The sequence below is a fragment of the Panthera leo genome, chromosome B3 (assembly GCF_018350215.1).
Source record: "Panthera leo isolate Ple1 chromosome B3, P.leo_Ple1_pat1.1, whole genome shotgun sequence".
In the NCBI taxonomy this organism is placed as follows: domain Eukaryota; kingdom Metazoa; phylum Chordata; class Mammalia; order Carnivora; family Felidae; genus Panthera; species Panthera leo.
The window spans coordinates 18765102-18786390 of NC_056684.1; the positions used below are offsets into that span (position 1 = coordinate 18765102).

Sequence of the window (21289 nt, forward strand, 5' to 3'; positions counted from 1 at the left end):
CAGACCACAGTACATCCGTAATTTAGAGCAGCAGATGTTGCTACACATGCTTCTCTTTAAGACCAAGAAACACAAGAGAAAATAAAACAAAAAGTTCAAAACAGAAGAGAAACATGAAACAATACAGAGATGAGAGAGTTGAGTAGCCAAAAGCAATTGGTTAAATTAGCCAAGAGAGGGGATGTGGCGATCTGAACTCTCTGTTTTTGCCCATCTATCTTTTAAATACTTTGTAAGTCATTTTCATTCTGTTAACCCAGGTTTGATAACTTTCTGCCAAAATTTATTTTCCATGAAACTATGCTTCAATTGAGGAAAGAAGTACTTGATGTTCATTATAATGTTCAGTCATTTCGCAATTTTTATGGAAATGTCTTAAATGCCCTGTGCCATGGTAGAGTCCATTGTTTTGTCTTCAAGTCTGCTAATGTTTTCGTTTTGGTTTTAACCCTAGCTGATCCTACAGTTAAGGACTTGATCGGAGGCTTCACTGCTCTTCATTACGCAGCTATGCATGGCCGGGCCCGGATCGCACGCCTGATGTTAGAGTCTGAATACAGGAGCGACATTATTAATGCCAAAAGTAATGACGGCTGGACTCCCCTCCATGTGGCTGCTCACTATGGGAGGGACTCTTTTGTCCGACTTCTACTGGAGTTCAAGGCGGAGGTCGACCCGCTCAGTGATAAAGGCACAACACCACTTCAGCTCGCTATCATCCGAGAGAGGTCAAGCTGCGTGAAGATCCTCCTGGACCACAATGCCAACATTGACATCCAGAACGGTTTCCTGCTGCGATACGCTGTGATCAAAAGCAATCACTCTTATTGCCGAATGTTCCTTCAGAGAGGAGCAGACACAAACTTGGGTCGCTTAGAAGATGGACAGACTCCTTTACATTTGTCTGCCCTTAGGGATGATGTGCTTTGTGCACGGATGTTATATAATTATGGAGCGGACACAAACACAAGGAACTATGAAGGACAGACCCCATTGGCTGTTTCAATAAGTATTTCTGGAAGTAGTCGACCATGTTTGGATTTCTTACAAGAAGTCACAAGTATGTAATTTCATTATTACTGTCATTGCATTTAAAATGTTCATCTTCTGAGGGGCTTTAGATGTTTTCACAACTTAAAATGACCAGACACTAATGATTCCTATTAGCCCTGCTTATTAATAAGTTATTATTAATATTCTTCTTCATCTGAAGTAAAAAAAAACTTCTAGATCACAAGGTTTCATACAAATTCAGTTGTGTTACTGAAAGTAACAGGGGTATGTATATAGGTTGAGAGAGGAAATGGAGAAAAGGACAGAGAGAAGAGAAATTTTTAAATTCACTAAGATCTGTGTTAGAACAAAGCAGTTCTTGCTGGTCATTAACATAGTCATTCAGGCTTTCATGGACTTCAGCTTGAGGAATGAGAAGGAGAGTTTGGGATTTTAGGTTCCGTGTCTGTGTAAGTGTCCTAGAAATTGTGCTTTCTTGCTAAGCTGTTGCTCATCGTTTTATTGTTTCTTTGCTGGCTTCCTATGATGTGACCCCACATGAGATGAACAGCAGTGTTCCTGATTTAGGGATACTAATAATGCAGGTTAAGGATGCTAGAAGTTGTTGTAAGAAAAGGTTTTTTTGTCAGTAGGAAACTTGGTGCCACCGTCCCTGGTCCACATGACTTCCACTTTCGACACGGTTTTGTGTGGGCACTTCTTAAAGCCTGGAGGCATGTGCCCTACCTCATGTTGTGGTGCACATGTTTACATCATTTTTCCGGCAGGGGTATTGGTTTGTGCGGACACTGCCTCCTTCGCTTGCTGGATGTCCTGTGTGACTAGTCGAGTGTGTGTCTCAGAGCTCAGCTTCCAAACATGAAGCTAAAGTCTATAAACAAAATATATGATTTTACCAACTGCTGCACTTTTTAGTGAATTCCTCTTTCCTCGCCTGATTTTTACCTTTCAGTCATTAATAAGGAAGAAGTTAGGGTACCAGGTACCGAGGGGTATGGAGTTTACTTGACCTTGTAGATAATCTGCCCCCTTGTTTGGAACTGAACTTGGGAGTAGAAATTTGCAGATTCTTTCAGCAAGTTTTCTAGCAGTCTAGAAATGAAGTATAATTTGAATTTTGTATGTTTGTAAAAAGGAAAAGACATTATCACCACTGGGTGTATACACACTAAAGCATAAAAAGAAATCACACTCAGGATCTAACTTGTGCTGTCCAGTAGGTCTTTCTGCGTGGTCTGAAAATGGTCTGTCTGTGCTGTCCAGTATGGTGGCTGTTGTACACTTGTTACATGGCTAATGCCACTGAGGAACTGAATGTTTTTAATGTTTATTCATTTTTTGAGAGAGAGACAGAGCATGAGTAGGCGTGGGGGCAGGGGGTAGAGAGAGAGGGAGACACGGAATCTGAAACAGGCTCTAGGCTCTGAGCTGTGAGCACAGAGCCCAACGTGGGGCTTGAACCCATGAACTGCAAGATCATGGCCTGAGCCGAAGTTGGACGCTTAACCGACTGAGCCACCCAGGTGCCTCAAGGAACTGAATTCTTAATTTAACTGTATTGACTGTAATTACAAGCGCCTGGTGTTTCCCATGTTCCACAGTACAGGTCTGTGTGCCTTGGGAGAGGTGTTTTGGGCTGATTGGTAGGTAGGTGGTCCCTTGCTGAGAGCTTTCTAGGCACGGGACCTCTGGAGAGATGGGAGATGTTGTGTATGTTGGTTCCTCACCAGTTTACTCTGACTCTTCAGATCCAGGCCACATTTTCTGAAAAGTTTGCTGTGAAATTTCAAGTGCTGATTCTTTTCAGCAAATTTTCTAGCAGTCTCCATGCATAGACTGGGAGAGGTATTAGTGTTATGAGAGAGAAGATTACTCTTGAACTTGAGCTTAGGATTCTGTCATGGTAAATAGCCTGTGAAGTATCTTTTATTCTTTATACATTCTGAATATCTTTGTGTTCTTGCTGTCATTTTTGTCTTAACTTCTCACTAGAGACTCCTGGTTTTATTAGCATGACTGCCTTCGGGAAGGCATATTATATACATAAATGCCTCAGCTCCTTTTGTTAAATACCTCACTCGGCAGTTAACAGCATCAACTAGAGCTAGGCGGCCCAAGCTCAAGCCCTGACTCTGCCACGTGTCAGCTTGGGCAGGTTACCCAACTGCTCTGTGCCCCAGTGTCCTCTTATTAGCATTAGGATAATTATATCTGTTTTACAGGCTTGTCATGTGGATTAAATGAGTTAATATTTATAATGCACTTAAAACAGTGCCTGGCACATTTTAATGGCTATGTGTACTTTTCTAAATAAAATAATTAAACGGGAGTGGATGAACAGCAAAGGCTGGCTTGCTTCCAATAGAGCGAATCCCCTAGATTCTTATTCTCCCCTTGCTTCCTAATTTCAGCTCGGTGGACTCTTCTGTAGTCTGCATATGGAGACCCAAGGAGGGATGGGGGGCGCTGCCCTTTCCCATCAGCCTCAGAGCTGCTGAGTTACAGCACAGAGTGCTTCTGGGGAGCAAGACTGTTGAGTTACAGAGAAAACTCACAGGTACCTTTAAAATTAGGGGCACATGGAAAGAGTTACGGGGTTGCCTCTTCATATTTGAGATCTCCTGCTACATGTAGAGTGGAGCTGTGTACCTGGTAGGCCCTCAGGAAATGTGGGTCAGCTGGTTGACTGGTGGTTGGTAGCCGAGCAAACTTGGTATGCTTTTCAGAAGTGAAAGGCCATCAACCTTTTGAAGGCTACAGTATCGTTGTGTTCAGGTGCCTCAACATAGTCCATTCCTTGTTGACTCTCCAGTGATGTTTCCTGCCAAAACCAAAGTTAACATTTCTGCTTGACCTGTGCATCATTTATTGGATTTTCTTTTCCTAGTGAGTAATTATCTGTTAGAAGAACCAACTGTAACTGATGCTTTTTGGAGCTCTCTACTGAGCTCTCTTGAAAGCCAGAGTGAAGGAAGGTCGGATAGTTCAGGGAGCACTAAGTCAAATCTGCAAGCTCCTTCTGGCCTCCACAACACCATTGAGCACCAGGCACCGAGCTGTTGGCTTCTAATCTGAGACCCCTGAGGTATAAGGATGGCAGAAATGCCACTTGGTGGTCTTTATTCAAGTCTCTTCTGTTCATTGCACCATTGTGACTAGAAGCAGTTTATTTAAGTTAGAAGAGCTCAAGACGGTTATAATCCTATGGAATCTAAAAGCTACTGTGGCTTTTTAGAAAAATTGCCATAAAAACTCTGATACAAACCTCATAGAAACAGAACAGGTCGAGTGGCTTAGGTATAAACTAGTATCTGCTGGTGCCTTGTTGACTGTGGGTAGAGGCAGAAACCATGAAGAACTGCTGGTACTGTTTACCTGCAACCAGACTTCCGGAAACTTCTGTTTCCTAGAATGGCTGGAACTCGACATGGTCTCCTCCAGAAAACCAGTCAAGTGAAGGAGCAGCTTCTTTGTGCCCTGGAACAAGAATGTGGATCACTTTGCAGGAGGAAAGATGTTTCCAGCTTAGAGAAGCCAGTTTCTGTTCTTTTAGTTCTTTTACTTGGAAGAAAAAACGAGAAAGTGAACAACGGAACAATGCAGGTGTGACTGATCACAGGTAGAAATGGTAGTGGAGACAGTTTGCAGCAGACACCCATTTGTTGGTAGGGAGAGGTCCATTTAGGGCTGAGTCCCTGGATGAGGAGTTAAACAGCCCCTTGCACCAAAGCCAAGGCTCGGGTGAGGCAAGTGGGGTGTGGGTGCCTAGGGCACAAAATTTAAGGAAAAACCTCATTCTCAGGATCATGCAAATGAACACAGGTAATTAAAGGAGAATAATTTGCACATAGCGTCAAACACCATTACGGAGCAAAGAGGATCCTGGAAGCTCTGGTCTATGGAAATGGGCTCAAATTCTCCAGCCTGAGGGAAGAGCAGAACATTGTAGGAATGTTTGCCCAATTCAAAAAAGAAAGTAAACATTTATGAATAAAAAAAGGGCAAGCACAAGAAAATGTTAAAACAGGTACAGTATTAAACGTGGATAAAGACTATTTCATCAGTAAAGTTTACCCTGAGGATATGGTTAAATAATAACCAAACTCAGCCTGAGCTATTCGATTGTAATCCAGTGCTCTTTTACCCCTTATCATCTCCCTGTGCCATAATGTAAATTCCCCTCCCTACTCAACATACCTACTGATGAAGGAGTTATTCGGAATGTAAAATCTTTGAAGAGAGAGGAATTCCACAGGAAAGCTGAACCTCAGGCATTGACCAGCAAGAACTTTTAAACTTATGGGGGGACAAAAAGGGATTTTAATTACCTGCATGCCTGGAATTTTGTTCGGAGAGAAGTAGTGAGGAACTTAGTTTCAGGGGAAAGCCTACTTCTTCATGCTCAGGCACAGATCACACATGTGGTCGCCATGGACTTTCTTCAGCCAGCCACCTCTGCAGGAGAAGTCCTCAGGACTGAACAGAACTGGTACCTGCAGCTCCTTGTGCACAAGGGTGTGGAAATTGGAAGAAGGTTTTAGAGAACAGAGTCAAGTCAGAGTAGAGAGGGCAGTAAACAAGATGGCTCCCTGCTGGAGAGCGCCACTTGAACAAGATGACTCCCTGCTGGAGAGCGCCCCCTGAGAGGACGCTGCCTCCATGTCTGATAGGCTGGACTGTTTGAAGAACGGGTGCCGTGTTGTGCTGCCTGCCGAGGAAATCCTTCAATTGTAAGGCTTACCCTTTCTGCACAAGAAGGAAATGTTCCGAAGGCAAAGTGGAATCAAAGACTTGTGCAAGCAGCAAGGTCAAGAGCTATTGGAGAGGTTGCGCTCGTCACCCATTCCTTACTTTGCCAGTGACATCCACGTCTATACTTACTGTGTGGAATCTACCTCTGCAGAGCTGCTATTTCATTAAGGCATTAGAGAGGCAAGATTTTACCACCACCATCAAATATTTTCGTTAGTTTTAAAAGAGCAATCATAGTTAAATTGCCTGTCTGATAATTCCAGCATCTGTGTCATAGCTGAGTCTGCTCTGATGCTTGGCTTTGTCTCTTCCGACTGTTGTTTTTTCTTGCCTTTTAGCCTGTCTTGTAATTTTTTATTGAAGCCAGGCATGATGGATCAGGTAACAGGAACTGAGGTAAATAGGCCTTTAAATGTCAGGTTCTGTGTTAACCTGGTGAGGAGCTGGGCTGTGTGCTGTGTCTGCCAAGGCTGTAGGTGCCGGAGGCTTCAAACTCCTGCGTCCTTGCTTTTGTCTCCCCTCTTGACTTTGGGCTTCTCGGAAGTGTTGGCGTCTCGCGGCTCTTTCACATGCACCTGTAGTCCACTGTCCTCACACTGGACCCCTGTTGCTGTGGAGGCAGGGTGTGGGGAGGCTAGCAGTCCACAGTCTACAGATGAAGATCTCAGTGTATCCAGGGGCCTGTGTCCCTGGGCTGTGGCCTTCATAAGCGTTTCTTAGTTTGCCCCCTCACGCCCCCGCATCTTTCTCCTCCTCAACACTTACAACCCTTGGTGAGACCGAAAGCCTGTTGGGGGCTGAAGTCAGAGAAATGTTCTTTCTCCAGGTGGGATAAGACTCTGGTAATGTCTTTCCTTGTAGAGAACAGGCCTTTGTTATGGAGAAGGTTCTGGGCATAGGTCATATGGTTATTCTTGCCCTCCCTTGCTAGAACCACAAAGGGGTTTTTATCAGCTATTCACTGTGAGAACCTGGTGGGGCTCCTGAGAGTAAAACTGAGAGAACAGGTGGGGGCTCTCCCTGTCAGGCCAGTCCACACACAGCCTCAGGTAATTCATCAAAATTATCATTTAAGTGTTTCTGCCAGTTCAGGGCTCTGACGTCTTCTGCACCAGGCACACCATCTCCACAGTGACTCTCTGGATTTGTTCCTCTCTCCTGATTCTGTGATGGACGTTTGCCCTGGGAGGTCTGTTCACGGGTGGGCTGGTCCAAGGGAAGTCATTGATTTTGAGCTTGTTCAGCTTTTCCTTCTTATGAGGATGGGAGTGATAACTTCCAAGCTCTTGACGTGTTTGGGAGCTGAAACTGGAAGTCTGTTCATTAGTTTTATCATTTTTACTTACAATGTGAAAACTATCCTATCCGTGGTCATTTGGGCTGAGTGGTGATTTGCCCACTGGCATTGAGAGGCACATCTCTCCCATTTACCATTCTGAAGACACAGCTCTGCCTGTGTCAGAGGTGCTATTAAATTAGGTGTATCTAATGGTGGAGAGAGGGGCTAATGGGTTCTTGACCCTGTGTCTGACTTGCCTAAAAACACTTGGGCAAGCCGCTGGGCCTCCCCACTCCCCCTGGTTCTCGGTGCCCCACCTCTGAACCATGGGGGGATGAGACCATAGTCTCTGGGGTCTCTCCCTTCTTAAAATTCTTGCCAGTAACCACTCTTAAAGGGGATGGTTTCCTGCTGCTTGAGATTTTATTTTACAATTTATGTGCAACAGTGGAGACTCCCCGGGGGTCCTCGAGACCGTTTTAGGTGCCCACGCAGGCAAAACAGATTTCCTAGCAATGCTACGTGATTTGCCTCTTTCACTGCACTGACATTTGACTGGGTGTGAATGCAACAGTAGGTGGACCTGCTGGCTCCTCAGGCCATGGCCCCCAAGGGTACCAGCAGTCCTGGTGCTCTTCACCGCCGGGCAATCTCACTAAAGAAGATTCCAGTTCCATTTAGGGATGTCTTTGACGAAGCAGCAAAATTAATCCCATTAAATCTGATCCCTCTGCGTGTGTGCCTTTTAATATTCTGTGGAATGGAGATGGAAAGTATTCTTACTGAGTTGCAGAGTGCTGTGATTGAACTGAGGAAACGCACTCCTTTGAGTTGTTTGAGCTGCACCAGCAGCTTTTGTGTGTGTGGAACACCCATTTTTACCTGGAAGGGCGACTGACAGCCACACTTATAGCCATTTCACCTTGGATATTTGGCAGACATTTCCTTGTCACCCTAAGGGAAACAACTGACAGTATTTATGGCAAGCCATAAAATCTGAGCTTTCAAGTGAAAATTAGAATTTTGAAAAGCTTGTGTTTGCTACTGTGACTTTGGTACGTTCCCAATACGTAAAGACTCTTTTGAGATCATCAGCGATACTAACAAAAGTGATTTTTTGATACCGTATAATGAAATTGGCCAGCATTTGGAAGATCTCATAAAGTAGTGAACTGTTCAAAGGGCAAGATGGACCAATGGATTTTAATGTGAAAGAGTACAAAAGGTTCATTGATTTTGTTTCAGATTTCCTATTGCAACTAACCTTTAAAAAAATAACACTTGTCGAGTTTTGGTGAAGTATCAAAGATGATGATTATCTTAAAAGGCTGTGAAAATATTCCTTCCCTTTCCAGTTATGTGAGGCTGGGTGTTCTTCACTTACTTCAATCAAGACAGCATATCACAATAGAATGCAGGAGCAGATCTCTGAATCCAGCTGTCTTCTATAAAGCCAGACTTTAAGAAATAATTTGCAAAAACATGTAAAACAGTGCCACTCTTCTCGTGAAACCTTTTTTATCTTAGAAAGCCCCTTCTTTTTCCCCACAAAAATTTACTTCAAGTGATGATGAATTTATATTACTGTTATTTTTATTTTATTTATTTTGTTGTATTTTTTTAAGATTTTATTTTTTAAGTAATCTCTACATGCAACGTGGGGCTTGAAGTCAAAACCCTGAGATCCAGAGTCACAAGTTCCACTGACTGAGCCAGCCAGGCGCCCCCCACCCCATATTACTGTTATTTTTAAATGAATCAATGAATACGTTTTAAATTTCTCAATCTTCCTTTCTAAGTGTGGCAAATACTGATAGATGTAACCCACACAACAAAAATTCTTTGAGGTCCTCCAATTTTAAGAGTGCATAAAGGCCATAAAACTTAAAAACTTTGAGACCTAATGATGTATAACCTCTCTATTCAAATTTTTAAGGACACCTTGTTAGCCTAGTGTTTTCAAATTTGGTGAAATCTCTGATATATTTCTCTTTGCAGTTACAGTTTCTCTTTCTCTATGATCACATAAAACAATGCCTGGATAAAATGAAATGCTTTAAATTACGACTTGCCCTATGCCAGCATATTTACAATTTAGGATCTCTGGAGATCAGTGTTTGCTGAAGTGTGTCTGTAAAATTGTGGTTCTATCAGATGCATGAGGGCAAACAGATTCATTATTCAGATTAATTTGGAGGATTAGTAAGTACCCTGGATTCTAGATCCCACTTCTAGAGAGCAGCATATCCAAGGCGCAAGAAGTCCAGTAAATTAACCATTTAATTTTGTTCACTAAACAGCTGAACAAATTACACAGCATCTTTTATTCCTGTGGCAAGCTCTGGTATAGATTTTTTCTTACGGCAAAGAATATGCTATTTGGGTTTGTGTTTACTGTCCTAAGGAGTCCAAGTTGATGCAGCGATCTGGGTTTCCAGTAGATGCTGTTCATAGACCTGAAGCAACCACTCAGTATGCTTCAGTGGTGCGTAAAAGATAGGACTGGGTTGTATTTCAAATTGTATAATTTAAGAAATTAAATGGCTTATATTTCTGAAAAAAAGATTAGGTAGAAGGGAAATGAATTGGGTAAACTGTTTTGGTGGAGACTTAAATCTGTCAAGTACGTAAGCTTGTTATTTTCTAGAACAGCATCACAGGTGTTTAAAAACACTGTTTTAGGGATGCCTGGATGGCTCAGTCAGTTGAGTGTCCGACTTCAGCTCAGGTCATGATTTCATGGTTCGTGGGTTCAAGCTGGGTGTCAGGCTCTGGGCTGACAGCTCGGAGCCAGTTTGGGATTCTGTGTCTCCCTCTTTCTCTGCCCCTCCTCCACTCCCACTCTGTCAATCTCTCTCTCAAAAATAAACAAACATTAAAAAAAAATTTAAGAACACTGTTTTATAAACACTGCAGTAATCTGAAGTGTGTTTTTATTTAAATAGTCAAACACTATGTTTTAGCTGCAAAGTTAAAGTTCCAAAACAGTTTCGAACTTTAAAAAGTAAGAATACAGGTCATGACTTTTTTTTTTTAATTTTAAGAAAATTTTAGGCTGTGGTGTTCTCTGCTAAATCTAATGGAACGACAGACATGTCAGCAGATGATCACATAAAACAACACCTTTATATCAGGTGCCCTTATTCCTGTGTTTCTTTCAAATGCTTCTTTAATCAATTTCTTTGATTTTTTTTTTTTTTTTTTTTTTTGGTAGGATGATATCAAAACAGTGTTACCTAGTATAACTCTTTGGAGAAATCATTTATGTAACACATTTTACCTAAGGTGATTTTTGATTATTGATTTTTTTTCCCAAAGAAGTTGGGAATTTGCCAGACATCGACATTGTAGTCTTGATAGGCTTTTCAGTACCAATTACTAAAATCACTTTTAGAAATAAATAGTACACAGTTCTAAATCAACTTATCCTACATTTTAAGGTTCTTTGATATAGAAAGTATTACCTTATTCTGACTTTTTTTCATGATACTAATTTTGCTTTCTGAATTTTTTAAAAATACTTATTTATTTTGAGAAAGAGATTTTGTGCACATGTGTGCATGAGCCAGGGGAGGGAGAGAGAGAACCCCAAGCGGATCCACACTGTCAGCCCAGAGCCCATTGCAGGCCCAATGCTTGAACTCACAAATTCTAAGGTCATGACCTAAGCCAAAATCAAGAGTCACTTAACCGACTGAACCACCTAGGTGCCCCTATATTGCACTCTGCTTTTTAACGTAGGCTTCTAGAGATTTGTCACTTGTTAGGAAGCAATATTTTGTTTGGTGCAAATGAAGAATATAGGTCAAAGCTCACTTAGCCTGTGGAAAAAAATGTAACCAATGGACAGATGTCATCAAGGCTGATATTGTATATATTTGGATTCTAAGGCTTAAATTATTTTACAATACCATGATTTTTATTTTAAGGCAAGGTAGAAATTGCCATTGTCCTATGAAGTAAGATTTGTTGAACGCATTTCTTTTTTTTTTTTTTAATATTTTTTAATGTTTATTTATTTTGAGAGAGAGAGAGAGAAGGTGCGAGCAGGGGAGGGGCAGAGCGAGAGGGATACACAGAATCAGAAGAAGGCTCTAGGCTCTGAACTGTCAGCACAGAGCCTGACCCAGGGCTCGAACTCATGAACTGTGAGATCATGACCTGAACCAAAGTCGGACGCTTAACCGATTGAGCCACCCAGCTGCCCGTGTTGAACACATTTCATACTGAGTCCCTGTGAAAGGAATTCAGAGAGAAGAGCAAAGGAATAAAACATGTTTATGGTAGGATTTTAAAATGGGAAGCTGAAGTAAAACAGAAGAATTGGGAGACCATTCCAGATGCTGACCTGAGGTGGGGAGGTGCTTGAAGGGACAAGCTGGATTGTATAAAGCAGTCCAGAGGAGGCTCAGTCTTTCCTTGTGTTTCTTTCCACCCTCCCCTCTGAAATGTCCAGCCTCTTCTCCCTTTCTCCCAAAGAAGACTGGGACCTTTGTTGTGCTTTCATTTTCTTTACTTAGCTTATACAAAAATGTTTTGCCTATCCTATCATAAATATGGTAATGGTGATATCAAAAGGAGGTGGTTTAGGACATTTAATTTTCTAAATTATGCTGCTGCCTGGTTTTGTAATTTATCCTAGACCAGACCCTTCAAAAGCTGATTTCCTACTTTAGACCAGCCCAATTATTACTAATGATGGGCTTCTTTACCAAATGGAAAGACTAATAACCCTTTGAACTGTTATGCAATTCCATTGTAGTTTGTTAGTGTGAACACCTTATAGTGTTTCTGCATCTCCCCAAGTGTTTATGATTCCTTAAATTATACTCTTTTGTGAGATTTCCACCCCCTCCCCCAGGTCTCCCCTGTTACAATCCCTTGGACAAGGCAGTTGTTATTTAGTAGGGTAGGAATAATTTTCTGAGACACCTAATAAACACTGTGCACGTGCGTATTGAGGGTTTTTGTTTTTGGTTTCGTTCTCTTTATTCTCTTCCTCTGCCTTCTTCTCCTCTGCCACTGCTGCCTCCTCTCCCCTCACCCCTTTAATCCTTGGGTGGTGCATTTTTGAGTACATAGTAGGTGCTCCGTAAGTACTTTTGAGTGATGTATTGACAACAAAATAAGTACTTCTTTTTCCATCATGACCTTCCATTCCTAAAATGATACTCCTGAAAAGATAGCTCCTTAGTCTTGGAAATAGCAGTAATTACAACAAGGAGTTCTTACCACTCCTTACTATTTAGCCTGCTTTTCATGGCAAGATTAGTTCAGATCTGTATTTGTGTATTTGTGGCACCGTTGTAGAAGGACATCTCTCCTGTCGTCACTGCACAGCTGTTTACACAAAGCTCTTACACCTCTGCTTGACTCGAGTCATGCAGTGATTTCCAGAGTGCCATTTCCGTCATTTTGCCCAGGGTCTTTTCCCCATAATGGATTACCAGTTGCTCCCATGGTGTCAGCTAGGTGTTTCACTATCTTAACACCAGGAAGATGGAGACCTCAGCTTCCAAGAAGAGTCCTCTTCTTTTCTGGGAAGGAGAAGTAGACGTTATCCTTACAAGTATTTACAAATTACCATTTTAATATTTATTTACCGAATACTTAAATAGCTCTTACTGTGCCATAAGCATGTTAGCAAAATTTACTTTTTATGCTGGTAGAAAGCCTGTGATGTAGGTGTTACTATCCTTGGTTCATGGATGAAGAATCTGAAGCAGGCGGCTGAGTAGCTTGCCTAGAACCACACAGATTGAAAGTGGTGGGGCCAGGACTCAGACCTGGGCCATCTTGCTCCAGGGTGGGTGCTTTTAACCACCAAGATAAGCCTCTCCCATTAAAGGCCATTCTGCAGACAGGGATTATACATGGTCAAGAAATTTCTAAAAAATCAGATTGTCCCAAGATAGGCAAAGATTGCCACAGCACAACAAACTGCTTAAGGAGAAGGAAAATCAGTAGCAAATTGAGTAAAACTATCTGATATTTAGACATAGAAAGTACATCTCTCCCTGGGAAAGGCCCATGTGGAGATACCTTCTGAGGATGATAGTATTTCTGTAGCTGCATCCCTTGGATTAAAGTTGCTAGCTTATCTTTGCCTTCTTGCATTTTATAATAGACAATGAGGAGAGCCAGTATTCTGGCTGCGGAATCTTCTTAACCAGGTCATTAGGGCATTTACTACATTCCACGTTACAGCAGGGGACAGTGTTGCCAAACTTTCTGCCACTAATGAAAGATTCTCCTTTCCTCCAGCTTCTAGTAACATTTGAAACATTCTTTTAAGCCCTAACAGCCTCCTCAGAGCCCTTCCCTACCACCTGGTCCCACTGATAGAGCCACATATTTTAGATTTTTTTTTTTTTTAATGGCAACACCCTGCTTCCGGGTCCCAGGATCTCAGTTATCGAATGCTACAAATTTTAGTGCCTTCACACAGTAATGGTGGATTATTTTGCTTCTCTGTTCCATCTGGAGTCACTTGACTGGGTCCTCTCCACTTTCAAAATGGTTCACTCCAATGGCTGGCAGTTTGGTGCTGGCAGTTGGGAGCTCAGCCAGGGCTGTTGGGCAGTGAGTGACCTCAGTTCCTTTTTATAGACTGCTTGGACTTCTTCGTGGCATGGGGGTAGCTGTGTTCGCAGAGTGAATGTCCCAAGGGCCAGGTGAAAGCGTGTCCCCTTCTATGACTTAGCCATAGCAGTCACATAACATCACTTCTGCCATAGTTTCAAGGAAAGGGCACCTTAATGGTGGTAGTTCTCAGTCTGTACAAAAAGAGCATGAGGCATAGGCGAAGGTGTAGTTACTTTTGGAGAGCATGGTCTCCCACAAAACAGGACTATCAGAAGATCCCCATACATAATATTCCTTTGTCTCAATCCCTTCTTTTTTCCTTAGCTAAGCAAATTCCAGTAACATAGTTTTTCTACTTTGTTGGATGATATGTTTTCATTTAAGTGCGCATGTATACTCATACATGTTAACTTTGTCCTCACCTGCTTTTTTTGCCTGAATACATTGAGCTTATTCCTTTTATTAATGTTCCGTTTGAAAAGAACCTGCCATCTATTAGGAAAATCAGATTCTTTGTTTTGAAAAAAAAGAAGGTTCATATCTAACTCCTATTCTGGTTTGCATTTGCAGATCAAATACTGTAAGCATTTATTGAAAAATGACAATGATAATTTATTCCCTTCCTAATGGTAGCCCATGAAGGGTGGTGAAAAATAATTCAAAACAGGTTAGAAAATGATTTGCTGTTGACATGGGTGGGTTTTGCAATAAGTTGGCTGGTTTATCCCTTATGGACAAGCCTGTTAAGTATTTATTCATTCAACTAGTATTTATTGAGTATTGTGTCAGGCACTGGGCTTCCTTGGCAGCCAGAAGTGGTCTTGCCCTCATGGAACATTTGACATAGTGAGGAAAGTGGGCATTAATAGATAGTCACCAAATAAATGTAAAATCATAACCTTATTAAGTGCTGTAGTAGAAGAGAGCTCTAGAGTATCTGATGGGGAACCTGACTTTGTCAATCCTAATGAAGTGCTTTTTTAGCAAAGATTTGGACAATGGAGAAGACAAATCTTGGCGAGAGACACGTGAGTGTGTATGTGTCACAGCCTCACATAGATCCCAGGGCAGATATCCGTAGATACCCATGCACCTGTTTTACAGGCATTTCCAGGAAAGCAGTAGCTTCTGCGATTCTGTCAAGACACCATGTCTTAAGTAACTCTTGGAAAGCACATGTTCATACAGGCTTTACAGAGCAGTTTAAGGAGCCCTTTTCATTTATGGAGAATTACTTAATTTTGAATAATGGCGATTGCTACAAACAAGGACAGTTCAAGTAGGGGGTATGAAGTACTAAGGATAGCAGTGGTTTCCCATGTAGGGCCTGGGGACCCCTGGAGCTCCACAAGATCCCTTTCCCATCTGAGGTCAGAACAGTTTTCAGAATACTGAGACATTACCTGCCTTTTTCATGTTCCTTCTTTCATGAGTGTAGGTGGACTTTTCCAGAGACGAGATGATGTGAATTTAGCACAGCAGATTGAATGTAGAAGCATATATGAGAACTCCACTATCATCTATTAAGCCAGCCTGTTAAGAACTTTGCAAAAATGTGAAAGAATGTCATTCTTCGTATTGTTTTTCTAAACATTGTTATTTTTGTGCCAGTGTTATTTATGGCAACGTGTAATGAGCTTACTTTTATCTTTTTTTAATGAATACGTATTTCTAAAATTTGCTTTACCTCCTAATTATTGATAGATACAACCCACATAGATGGAAGTTCTTTTGGGTCCTTGATAAATTTTTTAAATGCCAAGAGGTTTTGAGACCAATAAGTTGTGAGAACCGCTGAAGTATGGCATTCTACCTGACTTTGAGCATATTACTTAATCTCTCTGAGACGCAAGGAGTCTGTAAAATGGGGATGATGATCAAAGTACTTCCCTCATAAAAGGATGAAACGAGTTAGGGTATGTCAAGAGCTTAGAAGAGTACGTGGCCCGGAGTAAGCGTTTGGCATGTTAGCTTTTGTTATTATTCCCATTTAATATGGAAGCAGAATTTATGTGAATCCAAACACGACTGAGGCACTGCTGCTTCGAATTCTTGCCCGTGTTTGTGGTCATCTAAGTCGTTTTGGTAAAATACAGTGTTCCAAAGCGAAAGAAATTGGATTTTGTAATTTTTCTTTTGAGTGGCAGCAGCGGTTTTCATTGGCACATGGCCAGGGTGTGAGGTTTGAAGACACACAGCTTCAGAATAGTGTGGAGTGCTTTCTCCACCTGCCTCCCTGCCCTCGCAGTCCAGGCCCTCATGCCCACAGCCAAGGTGTGCCGCGTCTGGAATCCTGGCGAGCAGGTGCGCAGATGTTGTTTGAGAAAGCTCCCCGGAGATCGTGCTATGTCTAGGCTCCAGTGTCCTGGATGGTGAGCTGGAAGGAGGGGCCACATTAGACAGCATTTCATTCAGCCCCCTTACTTTTCAGATGGAGGAACTTTCGCCCAGAGGGATGATTTGTTCATACGGACTCACTCAGCATATTAGAGGCATCCCAGGATGAAAACCAGCATTCTGATTTGTAATGGAAAGAATACCAGCCTTAGAATCAAAAGAACTGTTTTTAGTCTCTGCTGAAAAGCCTTTGGTGGTCATCTGACATTGAGCAGTTTACTCCCATCCTTAAGACTTTGAGTCCTTATATTTGTAACATGGAGATGAAAATATCCATCCTCCCAAGGTTGTGAAAAGCATCAAATAAGACCTCCCACAAAGGTACCCAGGATGTGTCCTCTCAGTAAGAGTCTGTCTAATCCTTTGCATGTGAAGTCCACAGAGGGGCGCATCCCTCTGAAATAAACAGTTGTTTTCAGAACTGAAAAGCCTGCCTTAAATACTGTACTTTGTAGCTTTGTAACAGTTTCTTTTTTTCTATCTTTTTAGGACAGCCCAGAAACTTACAGGACCTGTGCCGAATTAAAATTCGACAATGTATAGGCCTTCAAAACCTAAAGCTACTTGACGAACTACCAATTGCCAAGGTCATGAAAGACTACTTAAAACACAAATTTGACGATATCTGATGTACACAGAACTGTGAGCAAGATTAGGAGTTATATTCCAGATACTTAAAAGGCTTTTTGCCTTGCACAAAGTATATCCTATGCAATTTCTGATTTGCTGTGAAGTCAGAAAGCAGGTATACACCTTTAGGTTTTTTGTTTGTTTGTTTGGTTGGTTTTCATGGTAGGGGAGGGATTTTTTTTATATATATATATATAAACACACACACACACACAAACACACACACATCCCCCCACACACACACACACATCCCACATGCTTGAAGGTCTTAATTTGGTTTCTTGGTCCAAGTTTAAGAGGTCCAAGCTTTCTATACAATATTGCATTTACAAAACTTGTTTTTCCAAAATGACACAAGCAGGGCTGAAGTGGAGAATTTACCCTTTCCAAATTTATGGTTTCGTGGGCGCGCACGACGGTATGAACCGGCAGAGCACTTGTTAAGGTTTGGAGGCACAGCTCCACCCGGGGTGGGGGGGTGGGGGGGATCCTGGGTTCTACTGGAAAATGCCCGAAGAAATTTTTAAAGTAATGCTGTCACCTCATTCATTTTTAATGAGTACAAATTGGCGGTTTCAAACTGTTCCTTTCCTAATTAATGTAGCTTTCGGATGACATAAATCCAGTACCTCTGCTTTCCTGTTGGTGTGCTCTTATTTTTTAACTTATTTTTTTAACAACTGTAGTACACTACCCGGAGACATTGGAACTCAACTTCTGTCTCTAGTTGAATCGTGCTTTAAAAAAAAAAAAATTAATGGAAAAAGAAGATAACTTTATAAAGCCAGTGTGTTCTGTTTTTAAAACAGTGCCTCCGTGCAATACTCTTTCTGGTGTATTTTATCCATTATTTCACTTGATGTTTCTCATTCCACAACCGGCTCCAACATGCCCACAAGGACAGGAACCGCTACTTTTAATTTTAATTGCAGAACCATAGTGTGTCAGTTGCAATTTCCATTGTAAGCTTTGTCGTTCACTTTAAGCAGAAAATTTCATATCCTGGTGGTAGAGTCTTCCCTAAAAATAGCCCAAAATATTGTCAAACCATTTGGCTTTAACGGTTCAATAATTCGGGGTGGTTTCATGGTGTTTTCTTTTTTTCTGTTCTTTTTTTTTCCTCTTCCCAGTTTAAAAAACGATTTCTAAAGGGTACAGTTTCGAATGGGTGCGCAGTTGTAAGTCTGGTTAATTCCTGTTATGCTAATTAAACATTTCCTATTCATTTTAAGGTTATGCACAGTGAAACTCTTCTGGACGGTCGTTTTATTTTCTGGGTTGATTGGGCATACGTTTGCAGTGTAAACATGGTTATGATAATGTGTACCAACGGGAAAGGTTCCAGAAGCATTAGGGATCTATGATGATGCCCTTAGAAATGTGTTCTGTGCTTGATTTGTCATCGTATTGGTTTCAGAAGAACCTTTTCAAATATCCCAGTATTGTTCTTAGTGCTTTGGGAAATTTCAAAATATTTACACACTAGTAATAAATTTGTTATCAGAAGTTTACAAGATGAAGGGCTTCTCTCGTCTGAATTTCTAGTTTTAAGTCATTCAGTATAAAACGTTTTCATCTGGAAAGTGCAAGCAGAATTAAGAATCTACTCTGGCTTTACATTTTTTAGAGAGCCAGCAGCGCCATTTTCTCAAGCACAAAGTCTGTTCTCTTGGATGCGGAGTAGCTTTGGTGTTGGAGTATCTGATCTGCTGTAGGCATTGCATAGGTTTATGAAGAACAAGAACGGGCAGCTTTGGAAACAATGATTTGGGGATTGCTGATGGGGTACATGGACTCTTTTGCGGGGAGCCAGTGAGAACGTGGCCAGTTTTATAACCATTCCAAAACTAACTGGAACTTGATGGATAGAAATGGGTCATCTCCATCTTCCAAGAGAGAGAGTCCCTTTTGGAAGTGAACTGTGTTCTCATTCTTTTAACCAGTGCCCAAGTCAGAACTGAGACATACTTGCAGCATCAGGGGCATGGCATGGCCAGAAATGAATTGAGTGTTACTTCCCCCTCAAAGCCCAGGCCTTTAGGGAGGCGAGGAGCTGGGAGGGCGCCTGGGACCCTGCACTCTGAGCAGGAATATTAACATTACCGTCACACAGGGCTTCTTTCCTCAAACGTGTGTATTCATTTATTCAGGTAGATTAAAATGATTTCTTTCCCCAGCCATTTGGAGGTTTCCAAACTAAGTTAGCCACTGAGTTTGAGTCAGGGAATTCCAAGTAAGAAGATCAGATTAAGGTAAATTCTTTGTTCTGTATTGCTGCTGCAACTTCGGAAAAAAATTATGAGAGCTCTTCCTGGAATTGAAATTTCTATTTAACGAAGAAGTGGATAATTCCATTGTTTATTGTTTGAAGTTTGATTTACCTGGAAGCTTAAAGAGAATGTTTTGGTTTTGTTAGTGAAATCCCAATCACATACCCTATTCAACCACAACTAAAACTTCAGTCTCAAAGGTGGTAACCGGTAGAATACAGGGACGATCGTGCAGGTCCGCATTTGAATTTAATTGGCAGGGATGCATTCTGTGGTCACGTCATGAGTAGAGAGAACAAGTATTTTCAGAAGATCAACTGATTGGTTTTTCCTGAATCTTCACCACAGTGTTCCAAACATTATCAAATTTGTCACTGAGCCTTCTATGTTCCTTTTGGAATTTATTGTTTAAACCTATTCTTAAACCTTTATAAAAATATATTTGGCAAGTACACCAAAGAAACCAACTCATAAAAGATTATGATCATTAATGAACTGCCAACCTCATCTTTTGAAAACAGATTTTTTTTGTGTGTAAATATTTGTGTTTATAAATGTACAGCAGAGTTAAGAGTGTTTTTTAGGTTATTTAATTCCCATATTTCTAAACTATTTACTACAGAATAATCCACGCTTGTTAGTTTGGAGGACTTGACTGTTTTGTTTTTTTTAATTCATTATCAGTCATGCTTGGAACAGCATTTCCGCTAGAGAATTCAGTGTTCTGGCAGGAGAAAGAGTCCACATCTGGAGCCTGAGGAGTCTAGAGTGATTTGTCAGACGCACACCCTAAGAGACAAGAATGTATAGTTTCATTACCAGAGTGGACCGTATGCAAACAGATTCTAACTTCCCTGCAGGTTTGCTCAGTAGCCCAGAATGTGATTGGGATGAGGCCCTTTGCCCACAAATTTAGCTTTCATGTAACTCCTAGTGTTATATCATAATGTATTTTGTTCTTCCTTTGTAATGTAAGTTTTGCTTTGGGTCAATTTGAATTAAAAAAAAAAAAAAAACTTAAATCTGGTTTAAAACCCTTTCGGAATTGTGTTTTATTTCTAGTCTACCTTAGCTTTTTCATATTCTAGGCTGTTCGGTGAAAAGAAACGAAGATCTGTCTTTCATTCGTCGGCATTTTAGATCATTGGGAACTGCATGGAGAGCGTGATCCAGAAAACAGCATCAGTTTAGATCAGAGAAGGCAGTTCTTGCCCCCTCCCCCAATCACTTATTTCGCCGTGTTCTGCATGTACCACCACAAAAGAGTGTTGATTGAGCACCAAGCCCTTTTGGGCCCAATTCACCTCTGCCTCATGCCTGCCACACCTTGACTGAGCACAGAGTTTGGACCACATTGTTTCTAAGCACAGAACAGAATGATGAATTGGAGGTAGTTGATTAGTCTGCAGGAGATAGAAGCAAGACAACTCTGATTTCACACTTCCTTTATGTAATATAAACACAGTTTGATTCAGGAGAGTCTTCACACTACTGTGAGTGACGGTGTGCTGAGGAAAAGGGAGGGCAGACAGTTGAGACGGAGCACCCCGATGCAGAAATAACCGATATTTTGCAACTAACTTTGTTGAGGACTTGTCCAGGGTTTGGCACAACCAAAGGCCAAGAATGGGACATTTGAAACCGTTCCTAATGATCAGCAGGGGAGTTCAGATGTGAAAAATAGCTGTGTTGCTTGGAAATCTTGAGGTCATTCCTTTTCCAATATGATGTAAGTAGTGTTTTGTTTTTTCAGCTGACAATTTACAAAAATGGCTTACTAGCTATTGATAAAACAGATTATCTACTTGATAAAAAAAATATTTCCACATCCCATGTAGCAGCGTTTCAGAGAAGAGAGAAAATGGATTTGTATCTGCTGCCTGTATTTATGTAACATAATGTAACTGTGTTCTCTTAACACGTCTTACGTGTTAGAACTTATATGAGCTTAAATACCAATAAAGATTTTAAATATCCACTGCCAGATATTTAGGCCCGAGTTGCTCTAGACTCCTAAGATACAAAGGTAATTGGTCTTTATTCGGTCATTAGTTATTCGGTCATTACCATTGAGATGTCTTAAGTGTTAGATAACTGAGGTGTCAAGTCGGCGTATGGCGCTGCTGGATCTCATGACTTTTCTTTACGCTGCTGGTAAATAGTATTTAAACTTTTGTAAATATATTTCTTTACTAAGGGATCATGATGCCTTTTATAGGTATTTCTTTATCTTCCAGAAGAACTCTGTGATTCCTGAGCGACTTAACATTCTGAATCCCATTTGGAAAGACTGAGGTGATCTGCGGGGAGGTCCTGTAAGAGATGGTCGGTGTGGGAATGAAACCCTGAGCTAGTGCTGCTG

The 21289-nt window shown here is 41.3% G+C and overlaps 1 protein-coding gene across 3 annotated transcripts in view; it reads left to right on the forward strand.

Annotated features, from left to right (window-relative positions):
* The window catches only part of ASB7 (ankyrin repeat and SOCS box containing 7), a 49855-nt gene extending 31682 nt beyond the window's left edge, over positions 1–18173 (forward strand). The window contains exons 5-6 of one of the 3 annotated variants that reach the window (XM_042941179.1): positions 455–1060; positions 16517–18173. In XM_042941179.1, coding sequence (XP_042797113.1) covers positions 455–1060; positions 16517–16656 — 746 coding nt within the window. In that variant the 3' untranslated portion in view covers positions 16657–18173. Of the gene's footprint in view, positions 1–454; positions 1061–3425; positions 8582–16061; positions 16492–16516 lie in introns of those variants that run through there. The other 2 variants (XM_042941180.1, XM_042941181.1) reach the window with 2 other exon arrangements.
* Positions 18174–21289: the final 3116 nt, after the last annotated feature.